Source organism: Gekko japonicus, unplaced genomic scaffold (assembly GCF_001447785.1).
Source record: "Gekko japonicus isolate JY-2015 unplaced genomic scaffold, Gekko_japonicus_V1.1 scaffold385, whole genome shotgun sequence".
NCBI classification, from domain to species: Eukaryota; Metazoa; Chordata; class Lepidosauria; order Squamata; family Gekkonidae; genus Gekko; species Gekko japonicus.
In genome coordinates this window covers 1,120,274-1,140,320 of record NW_015162489.1, presented here as the reverse complement: position 1 = coordinate 1,140,320, position 20,047 = coordinate 1,120,274, and the positions used below count along the sequence as shown (strand labels likewise).

General features: G+C 46.2%; 1 protein-coding gene across 1 annotated transcript; it reads left to right on the top strand.

Moving 5' to 3' along the window:
- The first annotated feature begins 19,006 nt into the window (after positions 1 to 19,006).
- Positions 19,007 to 19,813, top strand: LOC107105920 (noggin-1-like). Its single transcript, XM_015405968.1, has one exon. The coding sequence runs from the start codon at positions 19,007 to 19,009 to the stop codon at positions 19,811 to 19,813; it is 807 nt and encodes a 268-aa protein (XP_015261454.1).
- Positions 19,814 to 20,047: the final 234 nt, after the last annotated feature.

Here is a 20,047-nt window from a genome sequence, read left to right as displayed (position 1 = left end):
GCGTGATAATAGTGGCTTCAGTGCTGGATTAGTATCTGGGAGACCCAGGTTCACCTCTTCACTCTGTCATGGAAGCTCACTGGGTGACCTTCTGCCACTCGCTCTCTCAGCCTAACCGACTACACAGGGCTGTGAGGATAAAATGGACGAGGGGAGAACTGTGCTGTAAGTAAGCAGCTCTGGATTCTCATCAGGGAGAAGAGCAAGGTATAGATAAGATGTTAAGACACAGGACCTCTGTGAAGAAAGACAAATTAGCAACTCTTGCTTGAGCTATACTGGAAGTAAGGTTGCTCGCTGGCCTGGTTAAAATGTTCTGTCAGATGTTATTTAGTAGGTGATGTTATTTACCGCCATACCGTGGAATGCATCAGCTACCCATTTACGCACAGTGAGCCTTTATTAACTGGACACGACATTTTTCTCCAGGCCAACTGGCGTCCCAAGCTGCACTGCAATTTGGAAACATTTCATCCAGTATGCATTAGCACATTTTCTGATTGGGGCAAACACAGATACGAGAGCTGCACTTCTAGTGAATTTCCAGGAGCAATTTACTGGTCTTGACCTGTCAAAATCTATAGTCTGGGTCCAGGGAGAAAATGTGCCCCTTATAACACCTTTTTGGTAGTAAGTGAGGGTTGCTAACCTCCAGGTGGGGTCTGGATCTCCCAGGATTATCACTGATCTCCAGACAACAAAAAAAGATCAGTTCCCCCAGAGAAAATGGCTGCTTTGGAGAGTGGATTCTACAGATTTGTACACCACTGAAGTGCCTCTCATAAGAACATAAGAGAAGTCAATGTTGGATCAGGCCAATGGCCCATCCAGTCCAACACTCTGTCACACAGCGGCCAAAAATACCAGGTGCCATCAGGAGGTCCAGCAGTGGGGCCAGGTCACTAGAAGCCCTCCCACTGTTGCCCCCCCTCAAGCCCCAAGAATACAGTGCATTACTTGCCCCAGGCTAAGTTCCTATCTATACCTTGTGGCTAATAGCCACTGATGGACCTCTGCTCCATATCTAATTCCCTCTTGAAGCTGTCCATGCTTGTAGCCACCGCCACCTCCTGTGGCAGTGAATTCCATGTGTTTATCACTCTTTGGGTGAAGAAGTACTTTCTCTCCGAACCCTGCCCTCCTCTGTCCCCAACCCTGAATCTCCAGGAATTTCCCAGCCTGGAGTTGGCAGCCTTATGCTAAGATCCTCTTTCCAGTTTGGTGTAGTGGTTAAATGCGTGGACTCTAATCTGGAAGAACCGGGTTTGATTCCCCACTCCTCCACTTGCACCTGCTGGATGACCTTTGGCAAGCCATAGTTCTGGCACAGCTGTTCTTGAAAAAGAGCAGTTTCTGTCAGAGCTCTCTCAGCCCCACCTACCTCACAGGGTGTCTGTTGTGGGGAGGGGAGGGGAAAGGAGTTTGGGTAGTGAAGGGTGGGGTATAAATCTAATCTCTTCTCTCTTCTCACTCCAGGTTCTCTCCTTTTTTTTTTTTTTGGACCCCCGAAGGAGATTTTTAAATTGCATTTTATATAAGGACTACAAACTACAACGAAAATAGGGGATGGGAACTACAATTAAGGAGAAAGAAGAGATACCCACTACTGACTAAAAACCCAAGAGAGGAGATAATCAAATTAGCTTAAGTACAAAGCCATCCCTTAAAACGCTAACAATTTTATTAACTTAGTCAGATACGCTAAGGTAACTTTTAAGTCTTAAATTTAACTGTTGGAAAGAAACCCCAGAGCATCTCATTATTAACAACAATATTTTCAAAGGCACAATTCAAAGTCCTTCAGCCTTCATTTTTTCTTATCCTGTATTTTCCGCAGTTTGTAAGGACTTTTAGGAGCCACCACCCCTTTCTCAGAAAGAGAGTCTCTCTGGAAGACCCCGAGTCCAGCTCGCCACTGGACTTACTGTCCTTCTCCTCTTTTTCCACCTCCTCTGGCTCTCCCAACTGGATTCTCAGAAATTCCCGTGCTTTGGAAAGAGAGTCAATTTTTTCTTTTTTATCCTGAAGTTTGAAGGTTATGCCCTCTGGAATTAGCCACCTGTACACAATTGCATTTGTTTGAAGAAAAAGAATTAAATATTTGTATTTCTTTCTCCTTTGTCTTATTTCAAATGGGATATTTTTCAGGTATCTTTTCAAAGATGACCCCGCTGTCGCTCTCAGGATTGAATCCCTCACGTGCCTCTTCGAGAATCTCATTGCTATTTCCCCAGGCAGATTATTTTTCTTTATATATTCGGAATACGACCTATAGGCCACATCCATCTTGCTCATCAAAAATTCCGCCTTCAAATCTGTCACTGGGGCCAGTACTTCATTCATCATTTGCTTCAGATTCTCGCCCTTAGTCTCTGGGACACCCTGGAAACGAAGGACCAGGTTTGCCTTCTCCATTTGTAATTGTAAAAGCTGTTCTTCTGTAGAAACTTGCTTCTTTTCCAGTTTTTGTACCTTTTTCTTCACCTTTTGAGCAGTGGCGTCAACTTCTTTCACTTTCCCAGCAGTTTGTTCCATAATTTTAAGTCTCATTCAATTGCAGCTGCTGAGTAGTGATGCATTGATTCATTGTTGACACCTGTTCCTTGAGATTAGTCATCTGGTCCAGCAGGGGGTGCAGGGATTCTGCCAACGTTTTGGCCAGCTCGGTGGTTCCTTCCGGTCGTGGGCTCTCAGCTACTTTCGTTTTTGAAAGTTTTTCTTTCTCCGTCCTCTTCCCCACCATCTTTATGGATTGTTTACTTTCACAAAGAGTTCTAAAGTCTCTGAATATGCGCTCATACGCTCATACGCACCTTGGTAAGTCTTTCCCAACAGATTTCATCGCTTTTGCTTCTGCTCCCCTCCCCCCGGGTCTCACTTTTAAATTTATGTGCATGGGAGGAGCCCCTCCCCCGCTCGCTTTACTTGGAATTCATAGCAACCTCTGGTTACTGACCCCTACTGGGAGCCTGGAGGATATTCAGAGAGGTGGCTGAATAAAGCTTTCCCCCGCCTCCCAGTTGCTGGTATTCTAAGGAGGTCTCCCATCCAAGTACTTGCCAGAGTCAACCCTGCTTAACTTCTGAGATCTGACGAGATCAGGCTTGCCTGGGCTATCCAGGTCAGGGCAGATATTAGGCTAAAGCCTTTTGAGGTGTCAAATAAAATTTGCTGTTATTCCAGATTTTTTTATATGCTAGATCAGTGGTGTCAAGCATGCGGCCCAGGGGCCGGATTAGGCCCTTGCAGGGCTCCAATCTGGCCCACAAGAACCTCGCTGTTTCCTGCTTCCTCTTCCAGTTCTGCTGCTGCTGTCACATCACAGCTTGCTTCACCGGACTCTCTCAATTGCACAGGAGAGATAGATAGGCAAGCCACTCCTGTGTGATTGAGAGAGTCTGGTAAAGAACTGGCTGAGGCTCCTCCCCTCCTCCTCCCAGGGGGAGGGAGGAAACTGGCCAGCCTGCCTCAGTTCCACAGGAAACAAAGGGAAGCCTTTCTTTCCTTCTATTGGCTGAGGCTCCTCCCTAAAGGGGGGATGGAAAGAGGGAGAGCTTGCTTTGCTGGGCTGTCTCAATTGCACAGGAGGGGTCCGATTGTTCGCCATCCCCCCCGGAGCCTTTGTGAAAGGCTCCTAGCCATGGGGCTTTTGAAGGGTGGCCTCTTCGCCAGCATGATGCTGGGGAATTGAGGCGCTCTTCTGCCCCAACAGTCCCGCCACTATGCGTCCGAATGGAAGTAGAGCCGCTGACAGGGACAAGCGTCAGAGATTGAGCGTTTAAAGCGTATTTTGAGCGAGGTCTTATGACCAACAATGAACAGTGAGTCGAGTGTAAGCGAAATACCAGCAACTTAAAAAGAAATTCCCCCCCTGAGAACGGCGAGAAAAGCGAGCAGGGGAGGGGCCCCTCTCATACGCATGAACTAAAAAGCAATTTAGCAGGAGGGGGGACGGAATTAAAAGTGTTGAAAGCTGTTTTAAGAACCTCACCAGAGCGCAGATAGGCGTTGGGCAAATTTCAGAGACTTTAGCAAGTTTTGACAAAAGTAAACAATCCATAAAAATGGCATGGAAAAAAGTGGAGAGAGACAAACAGGCAAAAGTGAAACCACCGGGGAGCATGAGCCCATGACCGGAAGAGACCACTGAGTTCTCTAAACGTTTGGCAGACTCTTTGCGCCCTCTACTGGATCAGATGACTAACATCAATCAGCAGCTGACAACTCTAAACCAGAATTTTGCAACTCAGCAGCTCCAACTGTCTGAAACTACAAAAAAGCTGAGAAAGTAAAGGAAATAGATGCCAACTTTACAAAAGTTAAGAAAAAGGTGAAAATGCTGGAAAGGAAGCAAGCTTCGGATGAATCTCAACTTTTACAACTGCAAATGGAGAAAGCTAACCTGGTCCTCCGGTTCCAAGGGGTCCCTAAAGTAAAAGACAAGAATCTAAAGCAACTTTTGAGCGATACATTAGCTCCAGTTACAGATTTAAAAGTGGAATACCTTATAAGTGAAATGGATGTGGTCTATAGGGCCTATTCTGTTTACATCAAGAAAAATAATCTGCCTGGGGAGATAGTGGTTAGATTCTCGAAGAGACACATGAAGGAATCTATCCTGAAAGCAACTACAGGAACACCCTTGAAAATCGGAGGCAACACCATCAGGATTTTAAAAGACATCCCATTTGAAAAAAGGAAGAAGCATAAAGATTTAATCCTTTTTTTACAAACAAACAGCATTTCGTACAGATGGTTAACCCCTGAAGGCGTCATTTTCAAACTGCAGGATAAAAAAGAAAAAATTGACTCTGTTTCCAAAGCGAGTGAGCTCCTGAGACTGCAACTGGGAGAACCAGCTGAGGACGCTAAAGAAGAAGATGACAGCAAACCTAGTGGTGAACTGGACTCTGTGTCTTCTGACGAGGAGTCTGCTTCAGAAAAGGGGGCAGCTGCCCCTAAATGAGAATACCAATTGAGGATTAGAAAAGATAAAGCAAAGTGAAGGCTGAAGGACTCCGAATGGTGCCTTAAAGCATGTGATATAAATGATGCTCTTGGGGTTGTCTTTAAACAGTTAAAAATGGTTAAAAAGATAATTTAGCTTAATCGACTATGTTCAATGTAATGTAAGCATTTTAGACTTGTATAAGCTGATGTAATGATCTCCTATACTTAGGGTTTTAGTTATTAGTGGTTTTCTTTCCTTTCTCCTTAGATGTAGATGTTCCCTCCCTATTTTTTCATTGTAGTTTGTAGTTTATAGAAAAAGCAATAAAAATCCCCTCTGGGGGGCATAAAAAAAAAGATTGCTACAGCACAGACATTTTGATGCAATAATTCAGAGCAAGAAGTGTCAGTTATCAGAGACTGTTAAATGGACAAAATATTACAAGAGTCAGGGGTAATTTCCTGCAGGAGCGCACAGGAGCGGAGCTCCGGTAGTTAGGAGCCCAGGAGGCGGCCACATGCAACAAGCCCTGCCCCCTGCTCCCATCAGCCCTCAGTCAGGCTATGAGGAGCAAGAAGCAGCCAGGTAAGTTGCAGAGTCCCCCCCTCCAGCCGCCTTCCCAGGCCCTTCCTTCCTTCCTGCACAGATCTGTGCATTCCCCCCACTCATAGCTAGCAATACAAAACAGTTCAGTGGCACCTTTAAGACCAAGTTTTATTCAGGTACAAGCTCTCCCTCCTCTGTGAGGACAGATCTGCATGTCCCCCCCCCCCAAATAGCCTAGCAATCCAAAACAATTCAGTGGAACCTGAGCGGTGGGTGTTGCCTTCTGATACACTTCTGGTGATGTCAGGGGGTGTGGCATATACAAATAAGTTATGCTAATGAGTTATGCTAATGAGCTCCTGTGTCTCTTTTCCTACGAAATGACCCCTGGTAAGAGTACTAGTGTTTTAAGCATGTTCAATTTAAAGTTTAAAAAAATCTTTAATTGTGTTTGTGTCCTTTATAAAGTTTATGTCTCTGCTACCTGGCATTACATTTTATGACACACATGGCCTGGCCCAACAAGGTCTCATTTATGTCAGATCCGGTCTTCATAACAAATTAGTTCAACACCCCTGTGCTAGGTGTTCCTTTTAATAGTCTAATTTTAATTGTTACTAATGTTTGGTGATACATTTTGGTAATGAATTTGCCTTTGAATCACTATGTTATTGATTTGTTTCAACTATTGATTTTATTGTGCATGCTGCTTCAAAAAACCATTAAGCTGAAAATCTGAGCATACATTGTTTTAAAACATGTTATTTTTTCCCCAGCAGAAGGCTGCCAGCTCCTTTTCTTTTTCATTTTTTAAAAAAGAACTGACATCAGCATCTTTGTTTTAAAGGCCCCTGGGACACATTCTAAGGATGGTGCAGCTGTTGTGGTTTCAGGGTATTTGACAGGAATTACTTGATATTGTTTTATGTCCCCCCCTATTATTTTTAACTATGCTGTACACCAGCTTAAGAGCCCCCATAGGCCAAACTACCATTTGCCAATGAAACATACAAACGAGCTCCTCTCAAGCCCTTTCCAAACATTAGGGTGTATATGAATATTTTTGGGGAAAGGCAACAGCTCTATGATGACTTCTACATGAATTCATTGGAAAGGACAGCATTGTTCCAATCTAATCATAAAAAATGTTGTGTGAAAAGTGGTAATTCATACCATCCATCTCTCTAGACTCCCAGACCCTATGGCTGTATCAAAGCAGTACAGATTTTGTCCCTATCATTATATTGTATAAAAGGAATTTGGGCAAGTGTTGCTTATCAAACAGTGGTGGAAAGAGACGTGTCCCGCCCCCATTAAAGGGACAGGTGCCCTATTTTCTTGTGCATGTGGCCACCTTAGTCCTATTGAAGGCTGGAGATGGACAATCATTTATAGGAGAGCTGAGAATGGTTTTTTGGAGACTCTTCGCTTTCCATAGTGTCCCATAGTAGCCTCCAGTCAAGCAGGTCTTTGAAATAATATACAACTCTGCTTATCAGAGATGAAAGTGAGAGGCATGTAGAAGTAACCCCTTTCAAATTGCCTTCATCTTTCTAAACAAACTATCATCTGTCTCGAGACCATATGTTGTACAATAGCAAATCCATTTACTCCAGTCTGGACACAGTTCATGGCCATCACAGCTGGGCATCTGCTGAGGCAGAGCGATCACAGTTGATCAGAGTTGCTTGGCCCATCAACAATTTTCACTCAAAACGGGAGATCACAGGGACCGTTTGGGCAATCTTCCATTTCATACTGAGGCACCAAGAAGGAGCAGAGTATGAATTTTCCATGTTTCTTTTAGCCTGGTAAGTGCTGATGGGGCTTAAAAGGAGACTGAGAGTGGCACATGTGCATGCACACATGAAAGGGTAGCATTTAGTGGAGGGCATCTTGCCCAAATCTGGAGCCATCCTGTCCCAATCTAAGCTCTGGTGCGAGCAACTGCCTTGCCTGTAGCCAGTGCTTTTTAAACTTCCCCCCCCTCAGCACAGATTGTCTCTTCTCATGTCAAGTGGAAAATCTGACTCATTTGCTACAAGCCAAACCTGAAATTTTACACACTCATGCACGGGGTGGGGGGGGTGTCTATAGCAGCATGCACAGTTCCACAGTTCTGTTTGTGGCCCATGAGTCAAAACAGCTGATTCATCGTGAGCAAGAAGTGGATACAGACACAAAGCAGGGCAATCATCTGCACAGGTCCCTAACTGGGTTGAGGGGGGCTGGCTGGCTTCCTAATGAAACACAACCAGTGTTTTGAGCCTAGGGTGTGAAGTTGGTGAGGCACAGCGGCTGACCGAAATACCGTTTGAATTAGAATCTGATTCAGAATCAAACATATTTTGTAATACTGAGCTGCCATTTTCACAATTTACAAGAAGAAATTCTAGACAGGGAAAGGAGGGGGGAAACAACAATCGTTTAATGAGTGTCTTTAAGATTAACACTGCTTATGGATTTTCAGTAGTACTGCTGCATTGTCATCATGTCAGTTGTACTAATGATTAAAATACAAAGTGTAAACTGTTATTAACAGCATCTATACAATTAGAGCTACTTAGCGAGAAGGGGAGAGAGAGAGATCAGTGCTACAGAGGAAAGTAACGTTGATCTTTCCTGAGCTGTGAACATTTCAGCGTTTCCCCACATTATCTCTGTGGCAGAGACAGCACTTTGTCCACTCACCCTGCCTCCCCAAAATCCTTTTGAGGTGTTCTCAGTTCTGCTTGCCTCTCTCAGACCTACCTAAGGGGCGAGGCTTTGATCTACTTCTCTTCTGTTATTCTTATCATATCCCATCTGCAAGGGCTTAAAGCAGGTAACAACCGCTGCAAACACAGTATCATTGCAAAAAGCAGTACTCCTTGTTTTAAAAAACCCACATAACACAGCTTTTAAAAAACATGCACTAAAACATACCTATAAAACACACCTTATTAGAATATGTCACTAACATAAACCCTTATATATTCCTGGACACTAAATCCATGCCCAAACAGAACACCCTTGCAAAATATTGTATTTGGAAGATGCTCAGACTCTGCTGGACCTTACTTGCTCCATGGTGGACTATAATTCTGTCTGTCTCCAACTCACCTGTTGCCATATAAAAGAGAATGGCTCTGTGCCTCTCCTGCACAAGCCCTTCTGCGTGCCTCTCAAACCCAGCCTGTGCCACCCTGGAGAAGTGGCCACTGTATGCCCCTTTCAGCCTCAGACTGGGCAGTTTCATCCTTAACCTCCTGCAAATGGGTGCTGCAAGAAGCTGCACTGGCTGGAACACTCCTTCCTATATACAAATAAAGAGAGGATTCCCTGCCTACTGACTCTGACAACTCTAGGGAGGACTGCTCTCTTTCTCTTTTCTTCCCAGCCTCTTCTGGGCCAGGCTGAAACAACCCTGACCCTCCTTTTCCCACCTGTTTCTTCTTCCCTCCTCAAAAAGCAAGTACTCACGTGTTAGTTCAGAGGTGGGCTCCTCAAGGGCCACCTTTGGGTCTTTACCAACCAGCAGCAAGGACTGGGACACAGACAAGCCCCAGCTGCTCGCTGGCCCCTCTCCGCTCCTGTGCCAAGGCCAGAGAAACTGGTCTGCAAGTTGAGATGAGCAAGGAGTCTCTTCTGTGTGCCTCTCTCTCTCTCTGGCTACTTCTCAATGCATCTTTCCTCCCTCCAGCTGCCTCTGCTTTTTCTCTGGTTCCCTCCTCCCTTGCGCTCTCTCTCTCTCTCCCTCTCTCTTGCTCTGCCAAGCCCATTGATCCTTTCCCCCCCTTGAGATTTGGTTGGGGGTTAACTCTTCTAAAGCCAGATCTGCTTTTCATTTCCTATATATCTATTGATCTAATCTCTATCAATCACCTATGTATCTATCATCTCTATATCTATCATCTCTCTGTATGTCTGTCTGTCTTCTTTTACAGATGCTGCTCTTACTATTCTGCAGGACTGTGGAACAGAATATACATATCCCAAGGGCTGGCCCCCACCGGTGAGAGCAATGCATATTTTACAGCAAGGTTGAAGCCGCAGGGTTTTATTCTCAGCTGTCACAGAGGAGAGTATTTACACAACTACCCATGGAGGCCATGAAGAAAGCAACACATGATGGTTCCCTCACTGTGACAATCCCGTCCTGTGTACCCGGCTGCCGTGCAGAGGGTTTTCCTTCTAGCGCACGTTGGAGATTTGTGGGCTCCTTCACACTTCCTGATGTGTGTTGAAAGCTGGATTCAGCATGTGGCAGCGAGAACAAATAATCCGCTCAGCATGGACTTGACGTTACCCCTGTACGCAAGCTTTTCATGTGCCAGAATGTGCCTGACAGTGGTGCAAATAGACCCATGGTCCCATGCATGCATGTGTGGGAACCAGTTTCAGAATCTGGTCAAGTGCCCTGGATTCTGAGGTCGTAGTCTGGCAATTAAAAACAAAAGCACAGATTTCCCGCTAGCCCCAATCAAGATGTAGCAGTATACAATCCTGGCCACATGAAGTAGCGAGAGAGAGAATGGGAAGAGCCTGGTGGGAAAGTATCAGAACAATGCGAAATGGACTCTCCAGTACTAAAAAGGGGTGGGAACATAGTCCATTAAAGAACACAGCAAAGGATGAAATGTAATCGGTCAGGTAGTCAGTGGTGGGCCTTGTTGCAGAGGTGATCTTTCTGGGCAGGGGTCGTTTCATAGAAAAAGAGCTATGGGAACTCATTAGCATAACTCATTAGCATATGCCACACCCCCTGACATCACCGGAAGTGTGTCATAAGGCCACACACCCCGCCCCCAACGGTCCCAGCCGCCGGCGCCGGCCTTGCAGCTCCACTGCCGATCCCCATGAGGGCAGGGGTGGGGAGAGGCAGGGAGGAAGCAACTTACCCTCCCTCTTCTCCTGCCTCCTCCTGGCTGAATGAGGGCCGGAAGCGGGGCGGCCGGAAGCAGGAGGTGGGGCTTCGTCATGTGCCCCGCCCCCCATACCTCACCCGGGGGAACTGCAATCCCCCGCGATCCCCCCCGAAATGACCTCTGTTTCTGGGGCATGTCACTTTCTTGTTGCTTTTTTCACAGGGTTGTGTTGAGCACTCTTGGACTTGAGGATTATTCAGACAACATAGCAGAAGACTAGGCTCAGCCTCTAAAGAAACAAATCAACATCAGCAGCGGCCCTATTAAGGTGTTGCCCCAACCACCGCCTCTTGCCACCACCTCTCCATTGCATGGCACTGTGCTGCAGCTGGAGCCAATAACAATACACCTTCTCTCCTTCTCCCCCCACCCCAACTCTTTAAACACATCATGGCAAGCTGCACATGCTCAACAGGACTTCCTTAAGTCTTGCGTTTGGCAGGGGAGGGAGGCTGAAGAACACCTTTGCCAGTGGTATGATCTGGGCTGAGCTTCCATTCTTCCTGTGTTACAGGTATTTAGCCTGGGCATGACGAGGAGCATGAGCTAAAGAGACTTCGGCCTGTGATTGTTGCCCATAGCCCCGAGTAAGCTGGAATACTGAAATCAGCACCAGCCCAAGGGTTTGGAGTATAGGGAGTGGTGGTGCAGGCGGTAAATGAAGCCTGCAATTCCATCTGTCGAACAGCTTCGGCTGTTCGAGCCCCACCATGGCCGGGGTGAACTCTCGACCCATGTCCCAGCTCCCGTCCACCCAGTGGCTCGAAAGCCAGTTAAAGGGCAAGTAGACAAAATGGGTACCTGCTCTTAGAGCGGGGGGGCACCCATCCTTCGTGGTGGCGGAACAGCGGAGCAGCAGAGCAGTGGCGGCGGAAAACATGGCGGCGACGGCGAATCGAGCGAGCGAGGCTGGGCTGACGGAGCGTGGAAGCGGGGCGACGCAGCAGGCCGGAGCCTGTTGGACAGAGGCCACAGCAGGAGCACGTGCTGACGCGCCCTTCGCCCAAGCCTGTGGAATCGCAGCAACTAAAGAGAAGACCCGCGCCAGAAGACCTGCGCCAGGAAGTTGCCGCCGGCGGATTGAAATACCTCCCGCAGAAAGATTTAAGAACAACAAAGACTTCACCAGAGGGTGCCTGTTAGGCCAGTCACCCCCCCCCCCCTTCATTGTATGTGTAGCCCTATGTAGGATGTGTTTTATAATGTAATGTGAACCGCTCAGAGCCCTTAGGGGGTGAGTGGTATACAAATGGAATGTAATAATAAAATACTGTAGTGTTAATGCATTTGCATTAACAATACAATAGGTGTTAATGCATTTGCATTGCATTCTTGCATTTATTTTGTAAGCCACTTTGAATTTCCAGATATGAGAGAAAAGCAGGGTATAAATGCACAAATAAACAAATGTTATGCATGTATGGCTTGCCATAGAGTGCTCAGAGATTTCTGGAGAATGTAGAGGGAAAGAACTGAGGTGCTACTACAAATGAATAATGTGTGGGTTTGGGGAGGGTGGCAGAGGCTGCCCCCCCCATCCTTTATCTCATTTTATCACATTACAGAGTCAGCCACAGCAATATACTAAATAGGGCTGACAGTCAATTAAAAATTCTTAGTTGATTAATTACCGAAATTTTAGTTTATTTGTATACTTCTGCACATGAGTAAAAACCATGATCAGAATAAAAACTTTTTTTAACATGATGCACATGTGGTCATAACAAACACTACCTTGGAAGAGGCTTTCCCATCCCGTGTAAAATAGAACAGGGAATGAATCTTCTAAAATGGCACTTGCAAAGTACAGTTTTTAGAAGATCTTGTATTCAAAATAATAACTTTTCACAAACCCATTGCCTAATGAGTCGGGGACATCTATTTTTTGTCTGTCGAGAGGGTTTAAAGTTTAACTGACTCATTTAACTGGTTAATTGATTAGGTTGCAGCTCTAATAATACCTCTAAACAAAGTTATAGTGATACAGGGAGGGGGAGGGAAGGATTTTGTTACTCATCACATTATGTCATAGGCACTGTGCATGACACCCACGCAATCACATTTTGCACATGGTGGAAAGACATTACATTTGTTACCAGGCGGGAAGAACAGTATTTTCCCAGGTGGTCAGCCGTGTTGGTCTGAAGCAGCAGAACAAATTTAGAGTCCAGCAGAGGTCATTACGGGGGGAAGCGCGGGGGATCGCAGTTCCCCCGGGTGAGGTACGGGGGACGGGGCACATGACAAAGCCCCGCCCCCTGCTTCCGGCCACCCCGCTTCCGGCCCTCATTCAGCCAGGAGGAGGCAGGAGAAGAGGGAGGGTAAGTTGCTTCCTCCCTGCCTCTCCCCACCCCTGCCTGCCTGGGGCCAGGGAGGGCCTTCGCGGGGCTTCCTTGCACTCCCAATGGCCTTGCAGGTCCACCGCTGGGCCCTTCATGGGGCTTGGCAGTGGAGCTGCAAGGCCAGCGGTGGCGGCCGGGAACGTTGGGGGCGGGGTGTGTGGCCTTATGACACACTTCTGGTGATGTCAGGGGGTGTGGCCTTATGACACACTTCCGGTTATGTCAGGGGGTGTGGCATATGCTAATGAGTTATGCTAATGAGTTCCCCTAGCTCTTTTTCTACGAAACGACCCCTGGAGTCCAGCATTTTCACATGGGGCAAATGCTATGTACTGACAAGAAAACACATTAAATTGGGTAAAGATGTCAGGATTCTCCCACAATAAACAAGTAGTAATAATGCACAGTTTATACTGAAATCACTATGAACATGAGTTAGCCAATGTTAACCAACTTGAAGTCTCATTGATTGCAATAGATCTGAGCACATGCTTTACTCTCCTGCAATCATCAGTGGGATTTAAGAAGCTTAATTTGGCTGGGTCATCGTGCCATATGTCAAGGCAGGTCCTTTATTTACTCATACCATAAGCCATGAAAATGTTTTATGTGCATTTGCACACTGGCTGAAGAGGAAAGTACCTTTCCCTGATCCCAGTAACTATATATGCAGCTAACTGTGAAGCCTTTGGGATTAGCATGAAATTTCCAAGTAATTAACACTTCATTTTGCAAGTATAGCATGCCATCAAATAGATTTTGAACCTGCACTTTCTCTAGACTTTGGGACAGGTTAATGAAATTGCCTTTTTCCTCATCCATTCGCACAGCAGCCCCTTTAAATTAACTGAGAGTTCCCATGTTAAAGTTAGGGAGCTGAAGGCAAGAAAGAGGTTAATTAAAATCATTCAGTAAGCACGTGGCAGGATTTAAACCCAGATCTCCAGCTTGCATTCCAGTGCTTGGTGTGCATGTCCAATAATGTGACACTTAAGAGTATGCAGAGCTGCAGTGTGGCAGCAAAAAAACAGAAAGAGGAATATTCCTACATGTTTTGATGAAACTTAAGTTTAAAAAAGTGTTGCCCCCATATCATAATCCTATTTCTGGTACTTCGAAAGCATGGCATCGTGATTTAAGAGTGTTGCAGCAGGACTTTTCAAACTCTTTTATGAAGTGCATTAGGGGATCCCTCTCCCTCAGCCTAACCTACCTCTCGGCATTGTTGTGGGGATAAAATGGAAGAGGGGGAGAACCACATATGCTGCCTTGGAAGAAGGGCAGCATTTGTTCAAGGCTAATGCCTAGAATTTGCTTTCAATGCCAGGACTCCGACAAAGCAAAATTAAAGACAAAAGGGCTTCCAGGCATGTGCACCTTGCCTTTCCCTTGTCACAGATAAATAATTTGAGGCCTTGACTCATAGAATCAGGAAGATGGGCTTTGGTGCTTGTTATGAGGACATCCGAACTTTCTAGGCTAACATCTTTTCTTTTCCTTTTTTCTTTTTTACAAATTAAGAACTGCAGCACTGCAGTATTTTATACCTGAGGAACTGAGAAGGTTTCTGCTTGGACAGACACTGTGCGCAGCTGTTTCCATGTATAAGCATTCACATTTTGTTCTCGGTAAGAAAAATAATATGACAAATGTTCATCAAAGAAGGCTCAGAGACCATTGTTTCCTTATCACATCAAAATGTAAGAATCCAAGGAGCTGCTAAACTATCTCAGCCTAACAGAATAGCTAGCCCTTGACCGCCAGTTTTTACTAACATCCCATTCTTTGGGATCTTACTTAGAGATTTCTAAAGCACACTATTCAGTTCCTTTTTTAAGTGGACAGAGTGAATTGAGGATAGCATACAATGGGCTCTAACAACATAATCACTCACAAAGTAGTAGCTGTAGGAATAAGCATTCAGTCCAATGCATCATTCGTATCTTGCTGGAGACTGCAAAGTTTGCTATTGGTATTTCTCCAGCTTAAAACAATGAGACGCACGGAAATTGAACAGCCTTAATTCCTACTGGCACTGGAAAGTGAGAAAGTGTGTGTAAAGTGAGAATAAACAGGTCTAACTACCAGAGAGTCAAACCAATAAATTAATTATATGAATATGCTACTTTCCTTTTCCAAAAGAAAAATCTAGGGTCGGTAACAAAAGCACATTGGTGAAATCAGTGGAAGGGTGAATCAGTAGCTGATTCTTCCTCCCTATCCTGCCAAGTGGCTCCTGGCCACTGAATGTAGTCTGAAAGGAATGTCCACGTGACTGGGCTGGCTACAGAAAGAGCCTTGTTCTTGTATGACTACCATGGTGTAATGTATTCAATAGCTGCCATTGAATGCATAACTATATGTGAACAACATAATTGAAATGCCATGTAAAGCTTCGTCCTGGGCTAGGATCCTAATCCATCCAATCGTATTGGTAGCCCAGGAAGAACCAACCAATCAGGTAACAGCAAGCTCCCTGAGCGGAACGTCGATGATTGGTCGTTATGTAAACAATCTTATTGGTTGGTATTGTACAGTAAGGCGTGGCTACATCAGCCGGGAGAGTTTAAAAAAGGGAACAGCTCTAATGCAAAAGCTGTTCTGACTATCAGATGTTGATCTGTGTTGGAGTTGAGTTCGAGGTGATGAATAAAGCTGAATCTTTGCTGAATCACTCTCTGACTACTTTGTTAAGCAAGCAAATTAAGACATTGTTTTTTGTCATTTGACCTTGAGATACAGCCCTGTGGGTAAATGAGATAGAGATAGGGTTGCCAGGTCCCCTTGTCACTCTGGCAAGGGAATTGGGGTGTGTGTACTGGGATGTCCCCAACGTGATAATGTCACCTGGAAGTGCCATAATTGCACCGGTGACGCTCTAGTTTGAGGGCAAAAATCTATGCTTTGTGGGCAAATTTACCATAGAGTTTTGCCCTCAAACCACAGAATCCCCCACGGCATCTCCAACATGATGTCACTTCCAGGTGACACCATCACATCAGGGATGTCGCGCCGGGATGTCTCTGTTTGGGGGTGGGGTTTTCCCTGCCGGCCAGGTGGCTGGTGGTGAGCTGAAGCCCTGAAAAGTGGGGGAACCCCCACCCCGACCTGGGGACTGGCAAGCCTAAATAGAGGTGTGACTCAGCCAGCATCGTACAGTGGCTAGAGTACAGGCCTAGGAACAAAACCCCACTCCTCCACCATTGAAGTTAGCTGCACGACTTTGGACCAGTTATTCTCTCACAGTCTGACCTACCTCTCAGGGTTATCGTTGTGAGGATAAAATGGAGGAAGGGAGAACAATGTTGCAAGCTACTTAGGATGCATGTTGGGGAGAACAGTGGGGTATAAATTTCATAAATAAATAAGCTGACTTTCAGATGTATTATGTGAGTTGGATGGAGGGTAGGGAGGAGAAATGGAAGGCTGGATAAGGGCTATAAACAGTGTTTGTAAATGTGCTTGTTACAGTTACGGCTCATCATATAATGAATAGCAAACCCAGGTTGGTTCTGCATAACATCTAGAACAGGGGTCCCCGACCTTTTTGAGCCTGGGGGCATGTTTGGAATTTTAACACAGTGTGGTGGGTGTATCCACAAAATGGCTGCTGCAGGAGGTTGAGCCAGTGGTGGCGGCTGCTGCTGAGGCAATGTTTCTAAAAATCTACGCAGCTAATCAGATCTCCAATGGCCAATCAGAAGCCTCGCTGGGCCAAAGCCCCACCTGGCCCTGCCCACTTAAAAAACCCTTGGCAGGTGCCAGGAAAAGTGTTGGTGGATGCCATGGTGCTCACAGGCACCATGTTGTGAACCTTGATCTAGAATAATTGTGAAGGCAGCAAGAATAATTTGTGACTGTACTGTGAAAGCCTGTGCTAGTATCTGAAGACACACCACTGCCTAATTGGCTCTGGCCCTGTTAGGAAAAGGCTTCCCTGGAGGCTGGGATAGAAGGAGAGGACAGGAGACCTCCAAGTGAATCAGACTGGCAGGAGCAGGAAGACTTCTGAAAAGCATCACCGCCATGATCCGCTGAGTAGCAGCTATCCCGAACATGGAGCCTCTGATCAAAATGCCTGCAGTTGCCTGCTCAAGCCCCACATGACATGAGTGTTCCCATCATGTATGAACTGTTCATCCTCTCTTTACACACAGAGTTAAACACCAATTCCATAGAAACAAAAGGACCCACAAGCTCGTGTTCAGCACAGTACTTTGTTGCTATGGAAACCAGTGCATCTGGAGGTATGTGGCCTTGTCAGTGTGTGCAGTTCAAGTGAAGAGTTCCTGCCTGTTTCTCACTATTCAGTGAGCGATTCAGAACAGAAGAGACCAGTGCATTGGGAAATCTTTTCTTCTCCCTGAAAGCCAGGAACAGTGCCTTGCTGAACATTTTAAGTACAGGACAAGGCAAAAGTACACTAAACTATAGGCCTCAATTGCCATCGTAACCAGAGCTATAGCGACAGCTGATTTAACAGCGACATTGCTGGTTTACGTAGAATTGCTTTTGTGAGAAGTTTGAACCACTGAAGTCCATTATGCTTGGCAAATGGATATTAGGCCCAAACTGCACATGAGGCTAGGGTCTGCGGTGCTAAAAAAAAAAGTGTTTAACTCTTTCCTTTTCTTTCCCTTCCTAGGGCTTAAACCAGTGTGTGTATGTGGGGGCGGGGGAGATACCCAATAAAGGAAACTGCTCGTGGGGAATAGACAGGCAACCTATTGTGCCAGTCTTGTTTTCCTCCCATGGTTTACAGCAACCTGAGTTTATATTAATTTTAAATACTTATATCCAAGTTTTCTCATCAGTATAGGATGCAAAACAGCTTACCTCATTCTCCTTCACTCTATCATAACAACAACCCTGTGAGGTAGGTTACACTGAGAATGACTGGTCCCATGATCATCCGATAAGCTTCCATGGCAGAGTGGAAATTCAAAGTTAGGTTTTCCAGAGCCCAGTCCTGGTATTTCCGATTAGGAAAATAATGTTTATGTCCATGAGGAGAGGCAATTTCCCCCTCCCCCAGTGCTGCAAGCCTAATCCATATCAGCCTCTCCCTAGTTACTTTTTTGCAGGTCAAATACATACCTGGAGATGTGAACACAGTACTCCACATGGCTTGGCTCTGGTGCTCCTGGAGACTGCCCTGGGAGGAAACTGGAGAAGCAAGGACAATTCCCAGTTGTTGGCTTCTACCCAGCAGCTGGATCCACTTTCTGAATGGCTGCTAGAAGATCCACAGGCCACCTGCTAGACCTTCTGCAGCAACAGTTATTCTGAATTATATGCTTGTGTATCCAGTGGCACCTTAATGAAATGCTGCCAAGTTGCAACAAACTTATGGCAACCCCTCAAAAGGTTTTCAAGGCAAGAGATGAGCAGAGGTAGCCTGCCTTTGCATCAGCAGCATCTACATCCTCATCTAGCAAGAACCATGTGATGCCAGAAGCCAGATGCATCCTTCACAGGTACACCTTTAAAACTGGAAGCGGCTCTTGTACCATCTACTATGCCTCTGGTATGAAGGGAATCATCCACAGTGATCTGGCAATTCAATTTCCTGAAGATACAAGCTGTCCAGGTAGGTTTGCCAGCTTCAGATTGGGAGATACCTGGAGATTTGGGAGGTGGAGCTTGAGGAGGATGAGGTTTGTGGCATAATCCCATTAAGTCCAGTTTCTCCAGGTGAACTGATCTCTGTGATCTGGAGATCAGTTGTAATAGCAGGAAGAACTCCAGTCACCACCTGGAGGTTGGCCACCCTATGTCCATGTAGCTCTGCTTGCATTTCTATATGTACTTGACATTGCAGCAGGGGTAGAGGTTTGTTTTTAACAAGCAGATCCAAGACCAGGCCCCTGGATGTCAATTGTCATACCTGACCAATGTATATATACTGTAGTCCTGGGATGGTGCCTGTTACCTCTAAGACTCCTTGTATCCCTTACACCAAGGTGGACCGTGGCATACCATAAACTGTCTGAGGACCAGACAGATACACAGTATAGTCAGTGTTACCTGCATGCCTTATGGTCACCAGAAATGTCCATTTGACAAAGAGACTGTAGAATTGCATAGGCCCAGAGAGCAGTAGTGCTGTCTGATATCAGAGCTTGTAACTAGGGAAAAGGGTAACTAGGAAACTCTCTGTGAAAGGATCTTCTGATAAGAAAAGGGGTGGAGAGAAGCAGCCCACAGGGTCAGCTTGCTGTATTAAGAGGCACACAATTCTTGGAGGAGTTGTGGCAGTCATGGATGCCAGAGCATGGCTACTCTGCATGCTGCTTCTGGGGCTGTGGGCCCACAGATCTCATCGTACAGGAGCTGTTTCCCTCCCTCAGGAAAGAGACTTGTCCCTAAGCGAAGCAACTCTGCCTCAGGAAAAGAGCCTTGAGATTGCTCAATACAATCCTGACATCCACCTCATCCGGAGTAAACCGAGCAACCAAGCAAGACCCTACAGCCTCTCTCTCTCTCCTGATGACTATCACTACTCCCCCAAACCCAAGCGTCTACGCACCCCTCGGCTGATGAAAATGCTGGGCTCGTCCTTTGACCCCTTCTGGATGTCTTTTGAGGACCCACGCAGTCGGAACACAAGTCTAGAGGAACTGGGCACCCTGAGTGAGGACCTGACAGAGCGTACAGCCCGACTTAAGAAGAAACTCCTTCAGGAAGCTCAAGGACTCGATCTTCTGGAGCTGCTGACTTCTGAGGATGGCATTCCTCACAACCAGAGCCAAGCTCTCAAACACCGCCTCCAACAGTGGCTCGTGGATAGTGCTACCTGCCACTTGACCTCTTCATGGGTGGACCTGGGACCCATCTTCTGGCCACGCTGGGTACGCCACACAGACTGCGACCCTACGCATGCAGGCTGCTCTTGGCCTCCCGGTATGACTTGCCAACATTCACAGGTCACTCACATCAAGCTCTTGGCGTGGCATTGTTGGGCAAGCAAGGAGGAAGCTGTGGTCCCTAGAAAGCCTCCACAGCAATGTGCCTGGAGGCAGATCCCTTATCCTGTGGTGGCTGCATGCAAGTGTTCTTGCCAATGAAAAGATAATGTGAGATAGTGCCAACTCTGGACTTTTTGCTGGCAGCCAGTGGAAATCTTCAGCTACAAACCTGGTCGCAGAGTGAAAGAACATTACCTTGCTATCTGAACTAGAGAGAAAATAGACCAAGAGATGATCAAAGTGATGCTCCCTGAAGATAGTGCCCTGGAGATATTTTTCTTTACAGCAAGGGGAGGAAAGTAAGCTTTGACATCACTGCCATATTGAGTGGAA

Coding starts and splice junctions, on each gene's coding strand:
- LOC107105920 (XM_015405968.1), top strand. CDS start 19,007: ATGGATGCCAGAGCATGGCTACTCTGCATGCTGCTTCTGGGGCTGTGG.